The following is a 21,775-nucleotide window of genomic DNA, read 5'->3' as shown; positions in this document are numbered from 1 at the left end:
AGTTTCTAGCCCTGTAGACAGTTAATTTGTTTAACACAGGCTTTGTTATCTTTTCCTCTGACAAATTGCAACCAACACCTTATTACAATAATAAAAACAAAACTCAAGACTTCAGTGCACTTCAAATCCCGACCCTTGCTGTTTATCTGAGATTCATACTGATAATGTTGCAGGATAAAGGTTTATAAACCGTTAGTTTTTTCTATATTTCTGCACAAATTAGATCCAAACTGTTACCGGATTTTAACAAAAGTCCTAACTACTGATTAAATTTTTTAAAAAAGATGCTCACTTATTAACTTCATTTAGTTATTGAGGAAAATGATCCATGATTGTATGTCTGTGTGTGGCAAAGGTAGGTGAAATCTGAACCTAAGAATTTCCAGTTTTAATCAGCTAAAACTTGACTGTGTGTGTGCTCTCTGTTTTTATTTATAGAACTATCAAAGTCTATTCTTCATAACTCACATTTAGGGAAGTGAATAATTACCCTTTGTCGCCGTACGTACAAAGGAAGGAAGGAATTTCTAAGGATTTCAGAATAACAATTGTTTACGCTTACCACCCCGAAAAAGGATGCAAACCCACCCACTAGTGTTGCCCTCCCCAGGAGTGGCTGACAAAGAGAAAGGAGTACGAACCCCAAAGAAACCCAGGCTAACTGCTTGGATAATGTTTGTAAGTCTATCATCAGGAGAACACTGAACAATAATGGTGAGCTGCAGAGGAGTGTAAGGCGAAAAGCACTGCTCTCCAAGAACACTGGTGCAATTTACTAAAGATCACATGCACAAGTGAGATTTGTAGCTCAATGAGACTAAAAGAAATTGTCTTTTTGAAAGCACCCCATTGAAGGATAAGAACCTCATCTGATATGTGAAACCTAGTGTTGGTAGACTTATCGTTTGAAGCTTTTTTTGTGGCATCTAGGCCATAATGGCTTACCAGTGGCCCAGTCATACCAGTAAATGGTCACTTTCCTCAATAGAGAGTGTCACATAATATTTTCTACTTTTCACAGTAGACAAATTTGATGACATATTAGATCATGTTGTTACAGAAATATGGAAAAAAAACTAACTTTTTCCTGCACCTGTGAGAATTTAAGCCATCTGATAATTATATATGTGCTATTATTATTCATTCTAAACAAATCCTTCAAAATAGGGTAGATTATTAACAATCGTGACCGAGATACGTGAGCAAAAACACACATTTAAGCGCTCACAAACTGGAATCAAAACAACGTATCAAATGATTTAAATACCATCAACATCACTGAGCTGCATCCTTGTTACTCTTCCGCCGTCGCATAAGCGAACACAAACGGATCGATTCAGGCTGTAATGCAGTACTACGCACTTGTTTTTCCTCTTAAATTATACTTTTTTTCATACATATAAAAATACAGTGAGCCCATTGAAATCAAAACTCACAGTCCTATTACAAGAATGTAGTAAAATACAACAGTGTGAAAGAATAATACTTAAGGCTTGGACTGGAGGCTAACTCTAGGTTGTACAGTCTCATTTCATTTAAAGACACATAGCAGCACCAACCCGAAGCAGAAGACTGCACAACACTTTTCCCATTTACAGGAGCTACGACCTCAAAAGGCATTGTGTTAATGCCCTAAACAGAGCAGATAGAAGCGTTAGCAACAGAACGCAATATGAATACAGTGGTTATTTCTGGGCTTGTTCACAAAGAACTAAAAAAAATGCAAGTCAACAAAAAGTTGAAAAGCTTTTTTATAGACTAACCAGCTTTTAGTGCCCTTTGCCCGCTTTGTGCCGAATATGTCAACAAACACCAGAAAAGAGCTGTTGTCTGATCCGCTCTTCCACCCTCGCCGCCTCCTTGGGCCCTGCGTTGGCTTCCTGATAGAAATCTGTCCATCTTACTGACTTCTCCTGCTTGGGCAGTGGGATCTTGTCAATGTCAGTTTCCTCTTCCTGGTCTTCAAGAGAAGCCCTGCTCTTCGACAGGAACAAGAAGTCCTTTTGATGTGGTGCATCCTCTTCCCCTTTATCCCCACCTTGCTGCAGGACTGCTCTTTTGCGCTTTCCGCTGTCCCTGCTCTTCCCTCTTCCTCCCGCCTCCTCTTCCTCCTCCTCCTCCTCCTCCTCTTTTGAGTTTCTTCTTAACCTGTCCATCTCTGTCTCTATCAAAGGGGACCTGGTTTCTCTCTCTTCTAGTAATTCTCCAGTAGCACTTTTCTTTGCCTTGCTGCGACCCCTGAGGTTCAGCATCTGAAATCAAATACATGCGTTTGAGACAGTTTTGTGCTTTGTGTCATGTCTTCTTCTTTCTATCTCTCCAGACACCTGACAAAGTACAACAAAGCCTCTTTTATTGATGCCTTCTTCCTGTACAGTTTTAGGCCAACTATTTGCCTATTATTAGACTTTTCCAGAGTGGATTTATATATTCGCTGTACATCCCATATTTAGAAACATGACTTTTTAATGGCACCTTCTGTGACATAAAGTCACGTGCCCTAAAGGCACAACAGAAGAAGAGTGACAGGTTTGTTGCGAAGATTGAAGAAGAAGAAAGGGAGACAAACCTTGAAGTCTTTTCTCTTGCGCTGCAAAACGGGTCTCTGAAGAAAAAGAATTTGCTTCGTCGACAAACTCCCGTCACTGCACAAAGACAGAGAGCTGCACTTTTACTACTGTTAACCCGCTACGCTGTAGTGCGAGAAGCGTGCACGCCACTGTATTTACTGAAATCCAGTTTCTGCATGCTGCAGTTTGTAAAAGTGACAGGTTACAAGACAACAGCAGTTCAATGACAGCGTTACTGCTCGCGAGCCCTGGCTGATTTCAAAAGCAGTTTCATGTTGTGATGAGCATATGATCAAGATTTGTCAGATCTTGGACCATCTGTCCTGCATATCTAAGCCACGCTGTCAGTCCTAATCCTAAAAACAATGAGGCAGGCAACATCTTAGGAGAAAGAATCAGTCTACAAAGCGTAGTCCTTGCTGAGTTTAGGTGATACGATTCAGAGCACGTACTGACTCAGTGGATCTGGGTGCATGGTAGGACAGTTGTGTGTTTTTTCTTGGGTACCTGTTTGTCTTGACAATGGGTGTGGGTAGCACGCACATCAGTCTCCATCCATACGGAGCTAAAGACTGAAGCAGTGGGATGTAGTCTGTCTTCACCATAACACCCTGGACAGAGGAAAGAGTGCTAATGTCTCACATATAAAGAATGCAGTCATACATATATGCATGCAAAATGCAAGCAGGTAGGTAATGGCACAAGCTTAAGGCCAAAATGGTTGCTCAAAAGAGCACATTTTATCTAGAGCTTTAAAAGCCTGAAAAACCTCACGTCAACAACTGTCCACTGCTCAACTACGATAGCATCATAAGAAGTGTTTGCAGTTTCCTCAGCAGAGGTCTGGAGGATGAACACGCTATCCACAGATGAAACCCCATTAGCTGGAGAGAAAAAGGGGACAAATTGGAGACAAGAGTTAGATAAACACAAATGGATAAATGGGATTCAAAGAGGAACTAAAAACTAAATCTCTATTCTCCAATCTCTCATTTTTCATCCCCTGTTCCACTCGACTTAAGCCTGCTTATTCCATGGGTGGCTGAACAGTGACTTATGGCATAAGCCGTGGACTTTCTGCACATAACACCATGCATATCATCCATTACTCAACAGTGAAGCATGGATCTACAGCCTGAGCTCAGGCTGTAGATCCATGCTTCATGCATCCATGAAATGCAGTGTCATAGATTTAGTGGGTGAGGAGTTTGTGCTATTGTATTGGTTATGTTAAAGATGGGTGCTTTCCACACCATGAATCTATGCAAGCATATAGTATGAAAGGATTCATTTAGATTAATTACTGAATTGGATAAAAATAAGCCAAAATGACTCCATACTTTCAGTTTTGAAACTAAAATCAAACAAGTGAAAACAATCAATTAAAGACATGAAAGGAGTGGAAGCACAACCTTGGTCTGTCAACTTTTATTTTACGTATGACAGTACATGGAAAAATGGTGTTGCATTGCTATGGTTACAGGACTTACCGTTATCATCTCCGAGATGGAAAAACCCATCAATGAGGTGTGCTCCGCTGTTGAAATGCTGGGTCAAGTGGTCGAGCCAGTGTGCATCAACTCCTGTGATTAGCCCTGCCTCCTTTTGCACTTGCAGTGGCACCCTGAGTGAGTAGAACCTCATAGAGCTGTTCAGCTCTTCTGTGTGGTTGTACAGTGCAAAGAGCTGCATTCCTACAGGACATGCAAACAGGTAAAATTCACAAACGGAGAAACAACCCAACGAGTAAACAAGCAAACAGGATCCTGCGTACTTACTGGCCTGCGCCAGTGGCGAGGTTGCCCCCTTGTCTTCTTCGGAACTCTTTAGCCTGATGTGGTTGTTGTTGTGCGTCGTCACTGTGCTCTGCCCACGTGCACGAGCAGACTTTCTTTCACTGTTACGATCCAGCTCTGGAGAGCTGAGCCAGCTGTCTGAGCTTGAACCACGTCTCTCTCTCTGGTCTGGAAGGCTAAAACGTTTTTCTGTGCATCCACTCAAGTTTCCTTTAGCTCCTGGTACACCACGCTCCTGCGGCCTTGTTGAACCTACTGTTTCTGGAAGGGTCGGAGTTAGCCCGTTCCCCTGGGTCTCTGCAGAGCTTTGAATTATGTCTAAACCAGGTTTGACGTGATTTTGAGGTTCATTCGTTGACTCTTTGAAGCTGATCTGTGAGGTAAGAACTTGTTCACTAGACTCTCCTGGGGCGGGGCTAAAGTCTGGTTCTCTTGGGCCCAAAGTGCTGTGCTCCTGTGGATTACATTTAAACTCACAATGATCTAACTCAGAGGAGCACCGATCAGTTTCAGCACCATTTTGACGAGGTTCTGTAGGATCCGTTGGGCTGGTGTTGGCACTGAAGGGGTGTCGATGTATGGGAGAAGGGCTTGAATGTAAGGACGACAGCTCGTCGGGATCCCAATTTCCTAAGAAGCAAGGTCCTCCCCCCGGCTGCTGGAGAAAGCCCACAAACATCACACCTTGCTCTGCTACATCCTGGATCTGCAACGGCAATATATGCACACCCATACGCTCTATTATAACAAAGCTGAGCGATGCATACATATAAAGGATGTCTTTCACTGCACCACAAATAAATTTGCAGTCTTTTTTTTTTTTTACTATAGGCAAACAAAGCCTCATTTACACACAAACAAAGGCTGACATACGCAGACTAGATATTCTGCAAAATAACAACCTACCTAATCATCTGCAAAGATCAAATATTCAAATGACAAAAGGACCTCATTATCTCAACGCACCCGTGTGTGTACATGTGTGACAGAGTTTGTGTGTGGGTCTGTGTATGTGTGCGCATGCTGCTCCCTCCCACGGAGCTCTGGTGGTTAATTGTCAGCTGATATTTGGGCTGACAGTTTTAGACAGACTCGACAGGAGAGAAATCAGATCGCAAACTAACACTGAACAATAATGAGACACATCTTCCCCTATTACCCGCTACTTTTGACACTTCACTCGTCCATACATGCATATCACATTTTTAAAAACACTCGCTATTACCAACACACGCGCAAAGTTTACACACAGATTTATCTGATGAGTATGTCCAGAGGGAGACAGAGTGGGTACCCTAGTGGGGCGAGAAAAAAAAAGTATAAAATTTCAAAACTGAACACACACACACACACTGTTACGCCCCTAGTCTAGGCGGGTAGGGACGCACATAAGGTTGGAGGAGAGAGAGACAAATCCCCGCCCTGGTTCCCAAGCCAAACATCCAAACCAGTTGTGAGTAAAAAAAGTGATTTTATTTAAGGACAAGAAGCATAGCTCCAGGGTGAGCCCAGGCCAAAATAATAAACAAAACCAACTAAGTCCCACCAGAAAAGACTAACTAAACCCTAAGAAAGAAAAAAGAACAAACAAATGACAGAGCTATCCCTCGCTCCCTGACCAAGAAAACAGGAGAAAACGATTCCAAAAGAAAAGGCAGCTCACCCCTTCCGCTTCAGCCCACGAGTGCCTAAGCTCTCAGCTAATGCACTAGGAGCGGCTTTTACAATTCACACTCCCACAAATACACAAGATAAACACAGGCTGGGAAAACCAGGGTCAGGACTGCGACGGCTGTCAGGCTACTCGCTCGTTCCACACTCTCTCTCTCTCTCTCCCTGGAGCTGTCAGAGCGGCTTTTTGAATGTGGTCACCTGTTCCATGGTCCAATCAGCTGCTCACTACTCTTCATTAGGGGAGGGACCTGTAAAGAGTCTTAAACACAGTAAAGAGACACAGAACAAACAGCCCACACAGTGTTCTTATGGCCACAGCCGTAACACACACACACACACACATATATATATATATTCCATCAGTCTGCCTGCTCGATGCAGCTCCTGGGTTCTTATCTCGAACTCTCTCTGGCAGCTTGTGATCTGATTGGTTATTCATGTCACGCTGCCGAAGCCTATCATATTATACTCAGTGATGTGCATTTCCATCCAATCAGGTTTTCCTTTGTGCTCTCTGGGTGTTCAAATGCCAATCTATTCAATAGTGCACATTTTCATTTCCCAATGTAGAACTGTTGGAGAATTCATGAGCAGAAAGACTAAAAGTGAGTTTAACAGCTGATAAATGCCAACCATGAGGCTCTGTGTTGGCATGCCATCTTTGGGGCTTACTTCTTTCTGTAGTTTACAATGACACTCTCTTCGTTATGTTCCTTCTCCTTTGGTTTCCTTGTTACGGGTTTAGCAAACAGTGTAATTGGAAACTAGTCAAAATCCAGTGTCTTTTGCTGATTTCTTCTCTTCCATCTTTTTTTTTTTTTAAACTCCCTCTTGGGTCCTACGTATGACATCTGGGCTTGGGTTTTTGTTCAGCTCCTGTCACAACGCGTTGTTAAAATCTCTTCAGCCAGGTGAATTTGCAAGATTTTAAAATGGAAAAGCCCCATTTGAAATGAAGACGATCTGCATGCTAGTACCAAAGGCAGAGCTACCATATGGCACAGACAGGCAATTATAGGCAGTTGCCTGTGGCCATATGAGCAGGGTAATATTTCCTTTACCGTCACAGTCGTGCTGTGCCAACGTGAAACACACAAACACACAGAGAAACAGTGCAACAGGTATGGAGACAGTGAGCGAGGAGGGTAAGTATGGTAAGGCAACCATGAAAGAAGAAGAATTTTAAATATACTTAATGTCTTCCTGTCTTCTTCTGACCAAGCAGGAAACAACCTGTGTGCATTTTTCACAACAAGGCCTTTCCTCCAAATACTTGTAGAAACATGAGGACCAGCATTCTGCACATGCGGCTTCAATAAAGTAACACTGGATGATGTTTTGGGTATACAAGGTGATGAAAGTGACATACTATTTTACATCTATATGACACAGTGAAGCTTGAGCTGCCTACACTTGCAATTGAACTCACCCTCTTGACGTAGCTCTGGATGACTTCTGGGTCAGCGGCTTGATGACCAGCCACACAGACATCCGTCTCCAGACGATTTCTTGCCCATCTCAGTTGGCTTTTCTCTGAACTAAAGGGTGAGAAATAAATTTAAGGTGAGAAATGTATACTTTAGCTAAATTCTGCTCTTGTGAAGTAGAAAATGCCAGAATACGCTGGCTCTCTAATGACATTGTGCTAGACGGTCTCATTTAGTTTTTTATGTCCTGGTCATTATAGCCACAGCATGACAAAGTAGCATTACATAGTAGCATTAGTCTAAAGGAGCCACAGCTATATAGTATCTGGCAGATGTGCTCCTGTTCACAAGCACTCATTGGCTCAAAATGATTGCAGCAGAAACATAATGTCAAATCTGATACAGGGAGAATTTTCCATTTTAGGAGAACACACATTCATCAAAACCACAAAAGACTTATTAGACAGAAGAAGGACTGAATTTCCTTCTGCTCCCGCTGCAAGACACCATCATAAAAGGAGTATTCAGATACGCCTCTTCAGATATGGATTGAGGTCAGTGGGAAGGCCGTGGTAATATCTTGCGCTCTGAGGCGTGAGCGACATTCTCAGCTAGATTTGAAACAGTAGATCTGTCATATTTTTTTTCCCTTTCATTTTTAGGGTTTTTGATGAAAGGGGATGGTGGTGATGGGGAGATAAAAGGCAGAGTAAAGGGGACGAAAGGGGGGTGACGAGGACAAAGGAAAAGTGGGGGACGGTCATCACTGAAGAAAGCAGATGAAAGGATGGAGAGATGGTTTCTCTCTTTCAGTGTGCCGTTCCCCTCTGGCGAGTGCTGATGATGCAATCAGCCGTCTCCACGGTGACAGGTGCCAGGAAGCAGCAGGACCACTTGGCAGGAGGGGCATCAAAGGAGCAGCTTGGCACCTGTCGGTACACTACAGAGTGTGTGTGTGTGTGTGTGTGTGTGTGTGTGTGTGTGTGTGTGTGTGTGTGTGTGTGTGTGTGTGTGTGTGTGTGTGTGTGTGTGTGTAAACCATTGCTTGAATTCACACAAGAGGAAGAGAGAAGGCTAGCCAAAAACTGCAGACTAAACAAAGTAATGCCTTTAATTTCATGGTGTATAGATGACAACCAATGGGAGTTTACAAACTATGTAATCAAAGCTCTCTGAATAAAAGACAAAGGAATGATCCTGTCTACATGAGACATCTTTATTCAAATAATTATTTTAAAAAGGTTCTAGTAAGATGATGACTTGTTGGAGAGAGCATGAGCTGTTAAAAGGATCAGATCCTATCCATATATTTTGAAAATGGAAAAACAAATAGTGACAGAAATGGGATGCAATAAACTACCACCATCTAAAAACAATATCCAAAGAGAGAATTTCCTCTTTGTTCAAATACTGGTGGGCTTATAGACTGCAGCTCTGTAGCCATGCTAGTTCCAACATGAGACACGCCATTGTTTTTATGCTAGCACCACTTCCTCATGCTAGCCTGCTAACCATAGACCAGAGGTGTCCCAGGACCAGAATCACCCTGGCAAAGACTCCAGTCCAGCCCACTTGAAGACTTTGGAAAATGTGAACAGTATTTTCACCACTTTAAAGCTTTTCTTAATGATAAAGACCTCCGCCATGGCACTTCATATTACACCAAAGTAATCAAGTAATGGGTAAAAAAAAAATTTATGACAGAAGATATCCATTTTTCCCCCACTACAATAGAAATATAACATTTTCACAGTGAAGAAAAAAAAATCTGTCATCAAAAAAATTGAAATGTAACTTTTTTTTTTTCTTATATTACAATATTTGAGAGTGAATTTGTGTAGTTTAACTTCTTCACACTGACAGAAAGAGGAGTTTCACTGGTCCGGCCCACTTAAGATCAGAGTGATCTCTACGTGGCTCAAAGTGTAAAATTAGCTTGATATCCCTGCCATAGACAGTAAAAAGCATGAACATAACTTCCAGGTCAGAAAAATAGAAGCCAATGCAGAAGTGCCTTGAATCTGAAGGCCACTAGATGGGAAAGCTGTGGCTACAAAACCCTTGAGGTGTTCCTCACTCACCTCTCTTTCCATCAGTAATGATTAAACTCTGGCTCTCTTTCACTGTTTGTCTTTTGGCCTCTCTCTCCCATCATCCCCAACCTGACGCAGCAGATGGCTGCCCTTCCTTGAGCCTGGTTCTGCTGGAGGTTTCTTCCTGTTAAAAGCGAATTTTTCTTTCCCGCTGCCACCAAGTGCTTGCTCATAGGGGGTCATCTGGCTGTTGGGTTTTTTTCTCTGTTATTGTAGAGTCTTTACCCTACAATATAAAGCACCTTAAGGCAACTGTTTTTGTGATTTGGTGCTATATAAATAAAAATGAATTGAACTGAACTGATGACAGTGCTAAACCTTAGTGAATCCCTGAAACATAAATGTTTCTCTAAATTCAGTCGGGCAGATTTTTAGGTAAGTCACAAAATGGGAGAAACATTTTAAACCTCTTATGGTCAGACTAGCCAACCATTATTCTTCTACTGGGAGCAACTGAAGTCATCATAAAATTTAGTACTCCACAAACTATAAAACTGATCTATCCTCTGGGTCTGAAAAGTAATATGCAGCAGTGCCCTAAACTTATTTTGTTTCTAACAGCCAGTACGGGAAACTCTTGTCCAAAGAAGTTTGATCATATAGAAGACCATGGGAAATGTACCAAACGTCTGGTTCAATATTCCTCAATAATAAGGCCTCATCATATCTTATAGACCTCATAGTACCATCGTATCCCAACAGAGCTCTTCAATCTCAGAGCGCAGAGGCATATTTTCAATTTCCAGAAGAAGAGCCTTCAGTTATCAGTTTGGACTCTGAAGACAGCCACCCTATCTACTTTTAAGATTAGGGCCCAAACTTTCATTTTTGATAAAGCTTAAAATTGGGGCTGGATCACATGACACTGAACCCTTACTTAGTTGTGCTGCTTTAGGCTGGCTGAGCATTCCTCCTCCTTTCACCATTGTTCATTGCCAGCTCGTTTTCATGCCACAGTAGCATTTCATAAACTTTTCTCTTCTGTCTCCTAAAGTTTGTGTTTTGTCTGTGCTCCTTTTTTTTTTCCTCGCTCTTTCTCCTCCACCACACAACCAATTGCAGCAGACAGTTCACCCTCCCTGAGCCCAGTTCTGCAGTTTCTTCCTGTTAAAAGAGAGTTCTTCCTTTCTACTCTCACCAAGTGCTTACTCATTGGGGATTGTCTGACTACAGGGGTTCTCTGAATAATATTGTAGTGTCTTTACCTTACAATACAAACAGTCTCAAGACAACTTCCTGTGCCAAAATGGCTAAAAAGCTAGCACAGGCAACTGGAAAAAACAGGAACGTCAACATAGGATAAATGAAAATCAGGAAAACAGACGGAGAACGTTGGGAAAACTTAATATGATGCAAAGATAAAAATGAAACCGAGCCATCAATAAACACATCAACAGGACTACACATATGATGATATATACTCATAAATAATGAACAGTGTTAGGAGAGCTAATGGTTTATATTTGGGTTCATTAACTTCTTTGATGAGACGCTGAAAATGAACTCAGGTTGGAAACATGCAAGAAGTGAAGAAGAACTGGGTTACAGATGAGACAGCTACACGATTTAGTCTCAGTACAGTATATTACATTTATAGTCAAGAGTGAGAGAATTGGGATACAGAGCTAAAGTTAGCCATTTTAAGTGGCTGACTCACCAGCAATTAAAAAAAAAAAGCAGGTGAGGAAGCTTGTGATAATGAGTCTCAATTGGCTTCCATGTCAAAACAATGAAGTCACATAGGTTGGCAGCTTCAAACGAGTGCCTAAATGAGGCTGCAAATTAATCATCTTAATTATCTTAATCAATCTGGAGTGAATAATCTTACAGGTTACAATTTCTTCCCTAAAGCTGGGTACAGTTGCTCATAGGCATAAGCATGTTTAATAGGTTTACCTCGGTGTCTCTCGGACCAGCACGGCCCGGTGGAGCTGGCGCTGGATGTGTGCTTGGCGGGGCCCGCAGGGGTGAACAAAAGGGTGGACGGCAACCAGGACAAAACCCTGTGTGTAGAGCTCCCTGACTTGAACCGGCAGCTCTCTGACCGAGGACAGACAAAGGACTGATGACACCGGCACCTCTGGAGGGAGGAAAATGGGTGAGAGGAAAGGGAGAACAACAAGGTTATACAAGGATAGGGTAATGGGAAATAAGGAGCAGGTTGTAAAAGGTGGCAGAGAATTACATAGGAGTGGATAAAAGCTGAAACAAAGAGGTGGGGGCAGAAAAAAAAACAGAGAGGTGGGGAAAGAGACAAAGGGACAAAGGGTGTGAAGGAACAAAGATGGAGCATGTTTCATTATGATAATTCACACTGAACAACAACACATGGCATCTTCATGCTAAATCTGAAACTAATTACACCGGAACTATTAGCCTCTGTCCTCACTGTCACCAGCACAGTCTGGCTTTTGGAAAACACACACAAGTGTGCAGGGACACACACTGTTATGGATGGACAGATGCTGGAAAGTGCTTATTAGGAACCACATTCGCCCATATTAACAGAGAGTTTAACACATCTTTCCCCCCGACACAGACACACACACACACACACACACACACATCAAAAGGTTTGACAGACAATGCTATCACATTGCCTCTTTGGGCGTACGGTATTAGCAGCAATCGCTAACACAGAGCTGCTTCTCTTATTACCAAACACAATGGAAAGAAAACCCGTTTACTTCAGTGGAAATGGTTAGCAGAGCTTATCGTATGGAGGCAAATCCACCAGGGAGAGCGCAATGTTTGTGAGAGCGACCCTCTTGAGGTCGGTGCATTGTAGTAAGGCTCTCTGCCTGTTTACAGGCTTTTAAGGAAGCATGCACATGGCTGGGTGTTTGAGCGAAGCCAGGTGTGTGAGAGGGAGGAGGGCGGCAGGGAGGGGAATAAAAAAAAGAGAGAAGACAAGTAAAGAAAACAGCAGACAGAAAGAACGAGTCGGTTAGCAGAGCTGGGTTGGAGAAGGAGGAGAGCAGAGAAAGAGAGCGAGAGATGAGGCTGTCTGTTTGTGCCTGAATGCTTGTCATCCTTCCCCATTCAATCTCATTTGCATGGGTCTGGAGAAGAGAAAATAACCTGAATAAATTAACTAGACACACACACAAAACACACAGACATCCACACATGGAGAGAGAGAGGGAAAGAAAATGTGCAAACCATCTCATTTTCAATTTGTTCCTCATCATCTGGCATGTTCACACATACACACACATACAGACACCCAAGAAGCTGGCAAGTATGTTAGGGATACAAGCACATGAGGACACATTCTCCTGACTCCCATCTCAGTGAAACAATAGGAGAAAGAAAGGGGAAAAAAACTCCCAGAGAAAATCCAACCATCACATCATTTTGGCATAAATGCTTGGAACCACAAGAGCCTTTCATCAGGCAAACACTTAAAAGGGTGTCTGTGGGGACTTATCAAAAGCAGTACAGTGATAATAATAATAACAGCTGGAGACTGGGGTAGGGTGGTGGTGGTGTGGGGGGGGGGATAACAACGATCCTGTCACCGTAAACAGTCATTAGCAGTCATTAGCCCTGCACGGCTGGCACTCACCCACCAACGAGATGCAGGCGAGGCATCGCAGCTAATGCCGACAGGAATACAGAAAGTTATTAGGGTGTTCTGCAAGTGCTTTAGGCTGGGAAGCGACTTCATTTATACCGTCTGCCACTGTGGGATTTAAAAGGGAGGATGCGATTCTGCTCCAGAATGGGAACGGCTCAGGGCCGAAAAGCCGGCTGGAGTTTTGTGGTGCCAGGGAGGTTAGTGTCAGAAGGGTGAAAGAGTCTGATGGGTGCATCAGTATCAAACTGTCTTTTTTTCTGTGACTTTTGGGGTTTGAAACTAAGAGGGCAAAGTGCACATTTAAGTAAGTATGAGTGTTTTTATCAAAATGTCCATCCACACACTACAACTGCTTAAAAGAGAGACTAATCCAAGGATACATTGTTTCACGGGCACAAGAAGCAACTGTGGGACAGTTCTGTGGATCTTCTATTTTTATCTCAGCTTTGACCACATCATTGCCACACTGGGCTAAAGGCAATGTCTCACTTTTTGACCCATGATTTCACAAGCTACATGTAGAGCGTGAGAGTCATCCCCTTCCTGTAGTTGCCTGAAAGGGCTTATTAATTCCTTGTACAAATCCCAGAATTTCAATGTGTGACTGTAAAGCATATTTTGCAGTGTATGTGTGCCACAGCATCACTGTGCGAGCGAATGCGCGTGTGCGTGCGGGCCATCTTTTTGCCTCTGTTGTCTGAGTGTGTGCGTGCGTTAGGAAGAAAGCGCTTGCGCTAAGCCTGCTAGGTGATGCATGCGGATTACTACTTACAGCCACCCTCAAGGCTTATCCCCCTGCTTGCTGGAGGTTCACGTTTATTTAAATAGCCTTCTAATGACTTGCAGAGGTTTTAGGCGAGAATATGTGCCAAAACAGTGACTATAAAATAATCAACTTCCAGGAGCCTGGAGCTCCCCCGCCGTTTGAGGAATGTAGCTCCAAGTTATGAGAGTTGCCGGTCAGTATCTGAGTTTTGACAATGGAGGAACGATGTCCTCAGTACACACACTTTATGAGAAATGTCTCAGAGAAAGCGTCGGGTTCACAAAAAATGGCTGACAAGTACAAACCAGAGAGAAAAGGTTTTGCTGTGGTGAGAACACAGTGTGGCGCTTAAGGCACATACAGTGCCCATGTACTTGTGATGCTGTGAATTCCAGTCTGGCTCACTTTTGACACATAGCATCTCTCTGCCATCTTTGCTGGCATTCTCTCAAGGCCTTTTGCCAATAAGACTGAAACTGCAAAAAAAAAAAAAAATGGGATGATTTGAACTACGTCAGGCTGACAAGCTCTCCGTTTTGAAAAATGTTGATATGCTTACCTTGAAAAAAAATGCGTCAGGCAATGTGCAGATGCCACAAGTGATGGATCTGTGGCATGCCAAATGCATCACATGAGATATTCTAATAGCAAGGCCATGTAAGGAAAAATCCGCCATAACGTTGTGGTGTGAGTGAAGTACACAAAAAATACTTCAATTATACACGCAAAACCATTGCAAAAACTGTGCGCATAACTCTGCTCGAAAATAAACTTGCCCACAGGTATGCAAAAGCACCGCAAACAGCTCCAGCTACACACACACACACACACAGGGACACACACAGAGCTGAGCATTAGACACATGTTGTAAGTTTTAATGAGCCGAGTGGGTCTCCATCTCTGCAGGGCAGCAGAAAGTCATCAGCAGAGTTCAGCTCCTCGCTGTCTGCTCCAGAGACCAGCGTTAGTCACACAGCATCACACCTAACTTCCTTCCTCACACGTCGGCAGAGTCCTGGCTCCCGCTCACTCGTTCTCACACCTCTAGCTCTCTCTCTCTCGACTTCTCCTCTCTCCTCACTCACAAGCTGCTCGTTCCCCTCCCCGCACCAGACCCAGCGAGCATTCACCACAACTCTTCTTTTTTTTTGTCCTCTGTTCTCTAATATACCACCATGACTGCACTCTCCACTCTTTTCTACCTGGTTTTCCATTCTTTTCCATTTCTTCTGTTCATTACTGAGCAGATCTTCCACACCAAAGCCGGCCGGGTTTAAATGCCACACCTGGCTGTTAGATTTCATACATTCACGCTGACAATGTCGAGGTAACCGATCAGTGTTACAGCATCGATAATGAAGATCATCGTACCTTTCGCCAAGCCAAGACGATCTGTCAAGCTACAGCAGACCGGTGATTAGAGAGTAATAAGACCGCTGAATAGAAGGAGACATTAGAATGGAGTCACGTGACGAGACGCGCCTTGACAAACCAAATAAATGGCCATGTGTGAACCGCAGGGCAAATGCCCGAAATGTTGAACATATTTCTCCTCATCCTCCTTGGATTAATCACAGGGTTGCCGTGACCCGGAGCTGGGCTTAGTCACATGGAAAACAAATAATATTTTTCTTTTTTAGCTCAACCACTGCGAGAGCTCAGAAAACAAAGGCTGACACTGTATCATCAGCAACATTGTTTCTGGTGAGTTTCATCACTCAGCGGTCAAAGGTCAAGTTAGAAATCACACTGTGTTCCTCCTCACTCTGAACATTAAGTTCCTCTTCCCGAGAACACAACTTAGTTTAATAAACAGCCATCCAGTCTCCCATATTTCACAGCGGCACTGGGGAAAATATTTGTTTTTCGTTACTGTGGAGGAGTCATCAAGTCACGCTGGCAGGGAAATAATACTATTAATGGAAGCCAAATTGAATTAAAGCACGCATTTGACCGTGGGTTTCCTCAATGACACAGGCTGACATACAGATTCCTCTATCTGCCTCCTACATACACACAAACACATACACGCGCACACACACAAATACAAATAAATCCCTTTGCTGGGAATGAGGTCTCTCAATCTCCACAAACAATCAGATAATCCTCCAGGAATCCTTCAATTCTCTTGGTCTCTCTATCACAAATGGAGAGAGAGGGGCCGGCATATACACTCTCACAGACACACACACACACACACACACACACACACACACACACACACACACACACAATCAATTCATAGTAGCTGTGTTTATCCTAAAATAGTCTACCAATCTTAAGCAGCTCAGGTGGCGTCAGTGAGTTTACCATATAAATGACCTGCCTGTCTGTTGAAAGATAACACTAACTCTGTTGACTAGTGATGGGATTTCCGGCTCTTTTTAGAGATCCGGCTCTTTCGGTTCGGCTCACTAAAAAGAGCCGGCTCTTTCGGCTCCGAACCGGCTCTTCAGGTTGTTTTGTTGCTTTAATTAATTTATTATTAACAATAATATAAAATTATGCACAAAAGGAATTACTAACGTAAAAACAAGTGGTTTTATTTATATATGTTTATATATAAATATATGCGGTGGCCCCTAGAGACAAAACACGTACAAACTCCAAAACACATTTCTAGCATGAACTGAACTTCCAAAGCAGAGCTACTAGATCACTTAAATGACACAATTGAAAGCATGTGTGTATTGTTTGTGTATTTATACACAGGCACTCATATATATATATTCAAATAATTTAAAAAAAAAGTTCATTTACCTGTTATTACCACACACCAAATCCGGTCGTTGGTACTTGCTGGCTTGTGTAGCCACAAGATAACAAAGGCTCAACACTGCGCCCAGCATCCTGGAGCACTTCTGTTGTCTTTTGTACGTGTTTTGAGTTTTTATGTGCTTCTGAGTTTTTACGTGCTTCGGAGTTTGTACGTGTTTTTACGTGTTTTGGAGTTTGTACGTGTTTTTACGTGTTTTGGAGTTTGTACATGCTTCAGAGTTCGTACGTGATTTGAAGTTTGTATGTGCTTTGTCTCTAGGGGCCACCGTAAATATACTTTTATTTATTCACTCCACATAAAATGTAATAAATAAATCATATAATACAAAAATCAACTATTCACATTTCAAGTTTTAACTATTTAAATTTTCAGCTTTTTCCTTTCACAAATTTAAAGTGAAAAGAACACAAAACACTGCAAACCACAACACAATTAAATATAAATTATAATATGAAAACTAAAAGAACATGCATATTCTCTGTCATATGGACCTGCATAAATAAACTTTCTCAATCCTTTATCATCTGCAACCGAAAATAGTTGTGGATGATTACTATACCTTTCTAATGTTGTTGTCCCTGCCTCTCTTTCTCTCTCTCTGGCTCTGTTCCTGTGCTACTGAGTGTAACTACCGCCCCTCCCCCCTCTGCCCAGCGTAAAGCACAAGGCTCGCGTGCAGAGTGAAGCGAAAAAAAGTGCGAGAGAGAGGCTGAGAGAAAGAAAAAAAAAAACCCACGTGACGGCTCGCGATAAGGAGCCGGCTCGCGTCGTTCACGTCAAAGAGCCGGCTCTAAGAGCCATTTCGTTCGCGAACGACCCATCACTACTGTTGACTAAGTGCTATGAAGTGTTTTTTTGTGTGTGAATGTAGCACCGTGGATGCTTATATGATCACCGTGTAAGAGTGTGTGTGGTCCTCCTGTATCTATATGTGTGTATGCTGCGGCACATGTGATTAGACAATTTATCTGCTACCGCCTTCAGCAACAAGGAAGACAAGCAATCCTCATGTCTATTGTCTGTTTTGGTCACCACCATTTGGGGTTGCCATATTTCTCTCTGCCAACACTAGAGCCTAACCCACTTGCCAAACATAACAGGGCTGGCTGAAAACGAAGCCGACTGGCAACCGGACCAGTGCCACTTGGCTGTGGCTTTGTGCCTGCTGTCTGTTACACTGTTGCATTTGAAACTCGAACAGAAAAAGGATTTCGGTGAGCTGCTCGCACCTGCTTCTCCTTGTCAGGTGATGAAGTGCACAGCAGAGGGTCTTAGAAACATTAAGCCATAAGGCAAAGAGGCTTCGACGCAACGGTTTCTCCTTCACACCCCTATTTTTCCCCTCACGCCTTCTCTCCACAGACCACACCGGCATAATGGCAGAATTAGTATTTTTAGAAACCAAATGCCTCTTGAGGATTCTCATCAAATGTTCTAAAGACGCAGTCAGCATACACGCCCACGCATTATCATACACACAATTGTTCATATTTGCAAAACGGTGCAAACAAAAACGCGCATTTCCAAAGGCGGCATGTCGCGCACACTCGTCAGCTTTACTACACTGTCACTGTGAGAGGGAGCAGCAAAGGGATGTTAGAGGGCACTGCTGCAGCACAATAACAGCTGAATCTCAGAATTAGAGGCTTTGAACTCACTGCAACAGGAGCTGCACACAGAAACAACTTCAACTTATAAGCCACTTTCTTCCCTCAAGATACTTAATGTAGGAAAAAAAAGACAAGAGCTGCTGACCTAAACATTTCACTTGACTGTTTAAAGTTAGAATAGCTACTGTGGCTATTTTACGAGTAGTACACACACACATGCGTGCGCACAAATCTGTAACCAGAGTTCAGGATGACAAAGCAAAGGAGAGTTCGACATAAAACAGCAAACTACAGCAAACAACCAGGCTCAGTTTAAAGAATTCCTCCGAATCACTTTGGAATGGCCAAATGTGAAGGCACATTCCTCGGAGCCTCCTCCAGACTGGAACTGGGACAAACAGGAATCAGATCTAAATGAAGCTTGCCTGCTGCATATCAGGGCCAAGATTTATTCTTCTTATTTGAGCTGCGTCTGAAATCTCTATCAGTCATTCATTTAGTCAGTCACTCATTCATTGCTGTCATAACGATTGTTAGCAAGCAGAAGGATTCGGGAACTAAAATTTGTAAAGGCATCTTTAGATTCGCTCTGCCAAGAATCAATTATAAAACCGATCTATCGGTTACAAAGGAAACAAATACTGAGAGAGCTCTTGTTAAAGCCAATAGCTATTAGACTAAGCTGAAACAATATGGAACAGACAGATGATACTGCTAATGGGTGATGACTTAGTTTCTTATTTATGGTTCTGGCACTTAAGAAGGAATAACTCTCATCATCTGTTTTAACTTTTGTTACTGGTTAGCTGGAAAACTGAGTCAAGTATCCTGCAGCTCTTCCTTCCTTCAGTTTTGGCCTCTAGTAACCGTGGACTGTATTTGGCTATTTTAGCTGCTAATTACACACCTATGTTTGCCAGCTACTCACTCACTCGCTTTAACGTCAGTTTGGCACTTGGCAGGAGCTCATAGTCAGGTTGTCAGAGCTTTTTTTTCACCGTAGAAAACAGGATGGCATCAAAACCGTAAAGGCATAGGTCGTATAACTAATATAATGAGCTGAAGGATGCTGATAAAAAGCTCCACACAGCTGATGTGACCAGCGATCTTGCCGTATGTGTTTCAGCGAGATTACGCAGGGCCAGCTTGAGCTCTCAAGAAGAACAAAGAAAACACCTGTACACATAAATGGGGATATGTTTCTGTCTGTTAAACAGAGATGACTGACAGGACGTGGAGCTGCACTTCATACCTTCTTTTCCCAACAGGAAATCCAGGAAGTGGTAGGTGTAGGCCACTCCTACTTTGGTCTCCACCTGAGGACGTCGGAGGGTGGAGTAAATGTTTCCTGGGCTGTGCCTCTCTTCGGTCTTGCGCAACTTTGGGAGCCTACACCCCATATCTCTGTGTGAGGAGAGGAGATGGGTGAGATTAGAAAGCTTGTTCAAAAGATCTGCGATGATAAGAAAAAAAAAAAACAGAGAAGCATGGAACAAAGACTTGAGTGGGAGACATGGAATCGATTGAGTTTCTAAATATACAAAATGCATTAGCACTTCCAATAAAGTGTGTGATAGTCACACACAAACCTAAATCCATTTTTTGGGGGGGAGGTAATGTGTGTATCTAAGGTTTGCACGTTCATACCTCACACAGACACGTGTGCTGCTGTAGCGCACTGAAATATGAGAGCGTCAGCCATTACCTGTTTGGTGGGGTGTGATACGGGCATCTCCTAATCAAATAGGGCTGATTGAGAGCGACATGTTTGATCAGAACGAATTAAAGGAGAAATGAGACTGATTTCCTGCCCTGTCAAGCAGAGCGACACGAGACTAGATAGAAAGAGGAGAGGAGAGGGCAACCAAGGTATTAGGCATGTTGTACAGCTAACCAATTTATATGTTGATCCAAAGCTTGCCTTGAAGCACAAAGAAATCCGTGTTCTTTTAATAAATGTAAAAAAAAAAATGATGTAAGGACACCAGATTGCCTTGAGAACAGGTGATTGGAAAAACAGCTCGGTGTATGGCTTGAAATTTCTCTGGAAAATGCTATAAATAATTGGGAACAGAAAGTAGAATTACAAAAAGAGGGGGGCAGAGAAAGGGGCTAAATGACAAGAGACTGGGGGGCGTGGCCAAAATCAAGCTAATCAGATGTGACAGGGTTGGCACTCTCCAAACATCTCCACAGATAAGCTTAATATTCCCGTCTACCACGGCCCGTAAGAGTCACAAGATGAGGCATCTGCATATCTATGGGTGCGAGTGTGTTCTTGTGAGCGTGTATATGTGTTCCCCAGGGCCAGGTCTATATCTGTATCGCCATATCTGTTCAGGGAGCATGGAGAATGACACAGACGCTCCCATTGGGCCAAGTGCATGGACATTAACTCGGCTAACGATCCCAACAGACTACATTAAGCCTGGTTTGCGCATGCATGCATGTGCGTGTCTATGTGTGTGTGCGTTATGTGGGTTTGGGTGACTTACAGTTTTTATCGTATTGTACATGCATTTTTGAAAGGTTAAAAAGTTGCAAAAAATAAAAAGGGAAGCAGCTTTGTTATATTTTTGTAGGTCATCTGTCTTAAAAGAGTACACTCCGTTATAATAAATTTTGCAAAGAGAACATAATTAAAACTCATCATTCTTTCAATAGAACATGCTGCTTCATAATGAGGACAAATGAGGAGAGATGGAGGGATGATGCTTTGGGGGAAGGACAAGGAGAGAGTCAACAGCATATCTTATCAGATTGTCTCCCTTTTCCTCTTGACCCTTCTTAAACTCCCATAAACCATTAGATCTTCGCTGTCTCCTGTTCTTAATTTGCAGAACGCTCGCTCTTACGTCTTCTGTCCACCTTTGATTAGGGCCACTCCGTGCACACTGCTGGCACAATGGCCTTGATTATCCTTACAGTAAACTCTTCATTTTTCTCATTCTTGCTTTTTGTGTCCGTCTGATTGCCAGTCTTGCAACATCCTCTTTCTTGTCACCAGTTCTGACCTCTACATTTGCTTCATCCAACCACATTTCTTTTCTTAACATCTCTCCAGTCATGCCATTTCAGTCCTCACCTTGCCCGACCTCGCTTCTCACTGTGTCCCTCATATCACCGTGTGGACCCCAGGAAGAATAGATACTGCTGTGCTTTAGCTGATGGGAATTCCAATAAACTAAACCTTTGCCGCATCTATTGCCATGTGCCACTTCTAATCCTTTCTGTCTTTACAATATAACATTACAGTGTGCCCTTCCACACCCCCTGTCCTCTAGCCATCCATTCCCTTTGTCTGTTGTCTCACGAGTTTTCTCCCCTGCAGAGCCTACTAAGTCCCGTAAAAGTATTACAGTGTCTCCAGACAGGCAAACAGACAGTCGAGTAGGCCCCGAGTTATGACTGAGTTACAGCATGTACATCCACTCCTAAATATTTTCCCTCCTGGGCTCTACTTTAATACACTCTGTCTGC

The 21,775-nt window shown here is 42.9% G+C and overlaps 1 protein-coding gene across 3 annotated transcripts; it reads right to left on the bottom strand.

Moving 5' to 3' along the window:
- Window positions 1-1,802: 1,802 nt before the first annotated feature.
- Window positions 1,803-19,695, bottom strand: rftn1a (raftlin, lipid raft linker 1a). Of its 3 annotated transcripts, XM_085346740.1 has the most exons (10): window positions 19,548-19,695; window positions 11,457-11,640; window positions 7,470-7,578; window positions 4,691-5,072; window positions 4,349-4,621; window positions 4,052-4,264; window positions 3,345-3,454; window positions 3,078-3,181; window positions 2,570-2,645; window positions 1,803-2,252 (listed from the first exon to the last, which is right to left on the bottom strand). In XM_085346740.1, the coding sequence occupies exons 1-10, from the start codon at window positions 19,693-19,695 to the stop codon at window positions 1,803-1,805; spliced, it is 2,049 nt and encodes a 682-aa protein (XP_085202866.1). The 3 variants fall into 3 exon arrangements, with proteins under 3 accessions (XP_085202866.1, XP_085202864.1, XP_085202865.1); XM_085346738.1 differs by having other exon boundaries at window positions 2,570-2,623; window positions 3,023-3,181; window positions 4,061-4,264; window positions 4,349-5,072; XM_085346739.1 differs by having other exon boundaries at window positions 4,061-4,264; window positions 4,349-5,072.
- Window positions 19,696-21,775: the final 2,080 nt, after the last annotated feature.

The sequence above is a fragment of the Diplotaxodon limnothrissa genome, linkage group LG22 (assembly GCF_057381915.1).
Source record: "Diplotaxodon limnothrissa isolate DT_005_m linkage group LG22, D_limnothrissa_male_GT1.1, whole genome shotgun sequence".
NCBI lineage: Eukaryota > Metazoa > Chordata > Actinopteri > Cichliformes > Cichlidae > Diplotaxodon > Diplotaxodon limnothrissa.
This window is presented reverse-complemented; position numbering and strand designations above follow the sequence as displayed.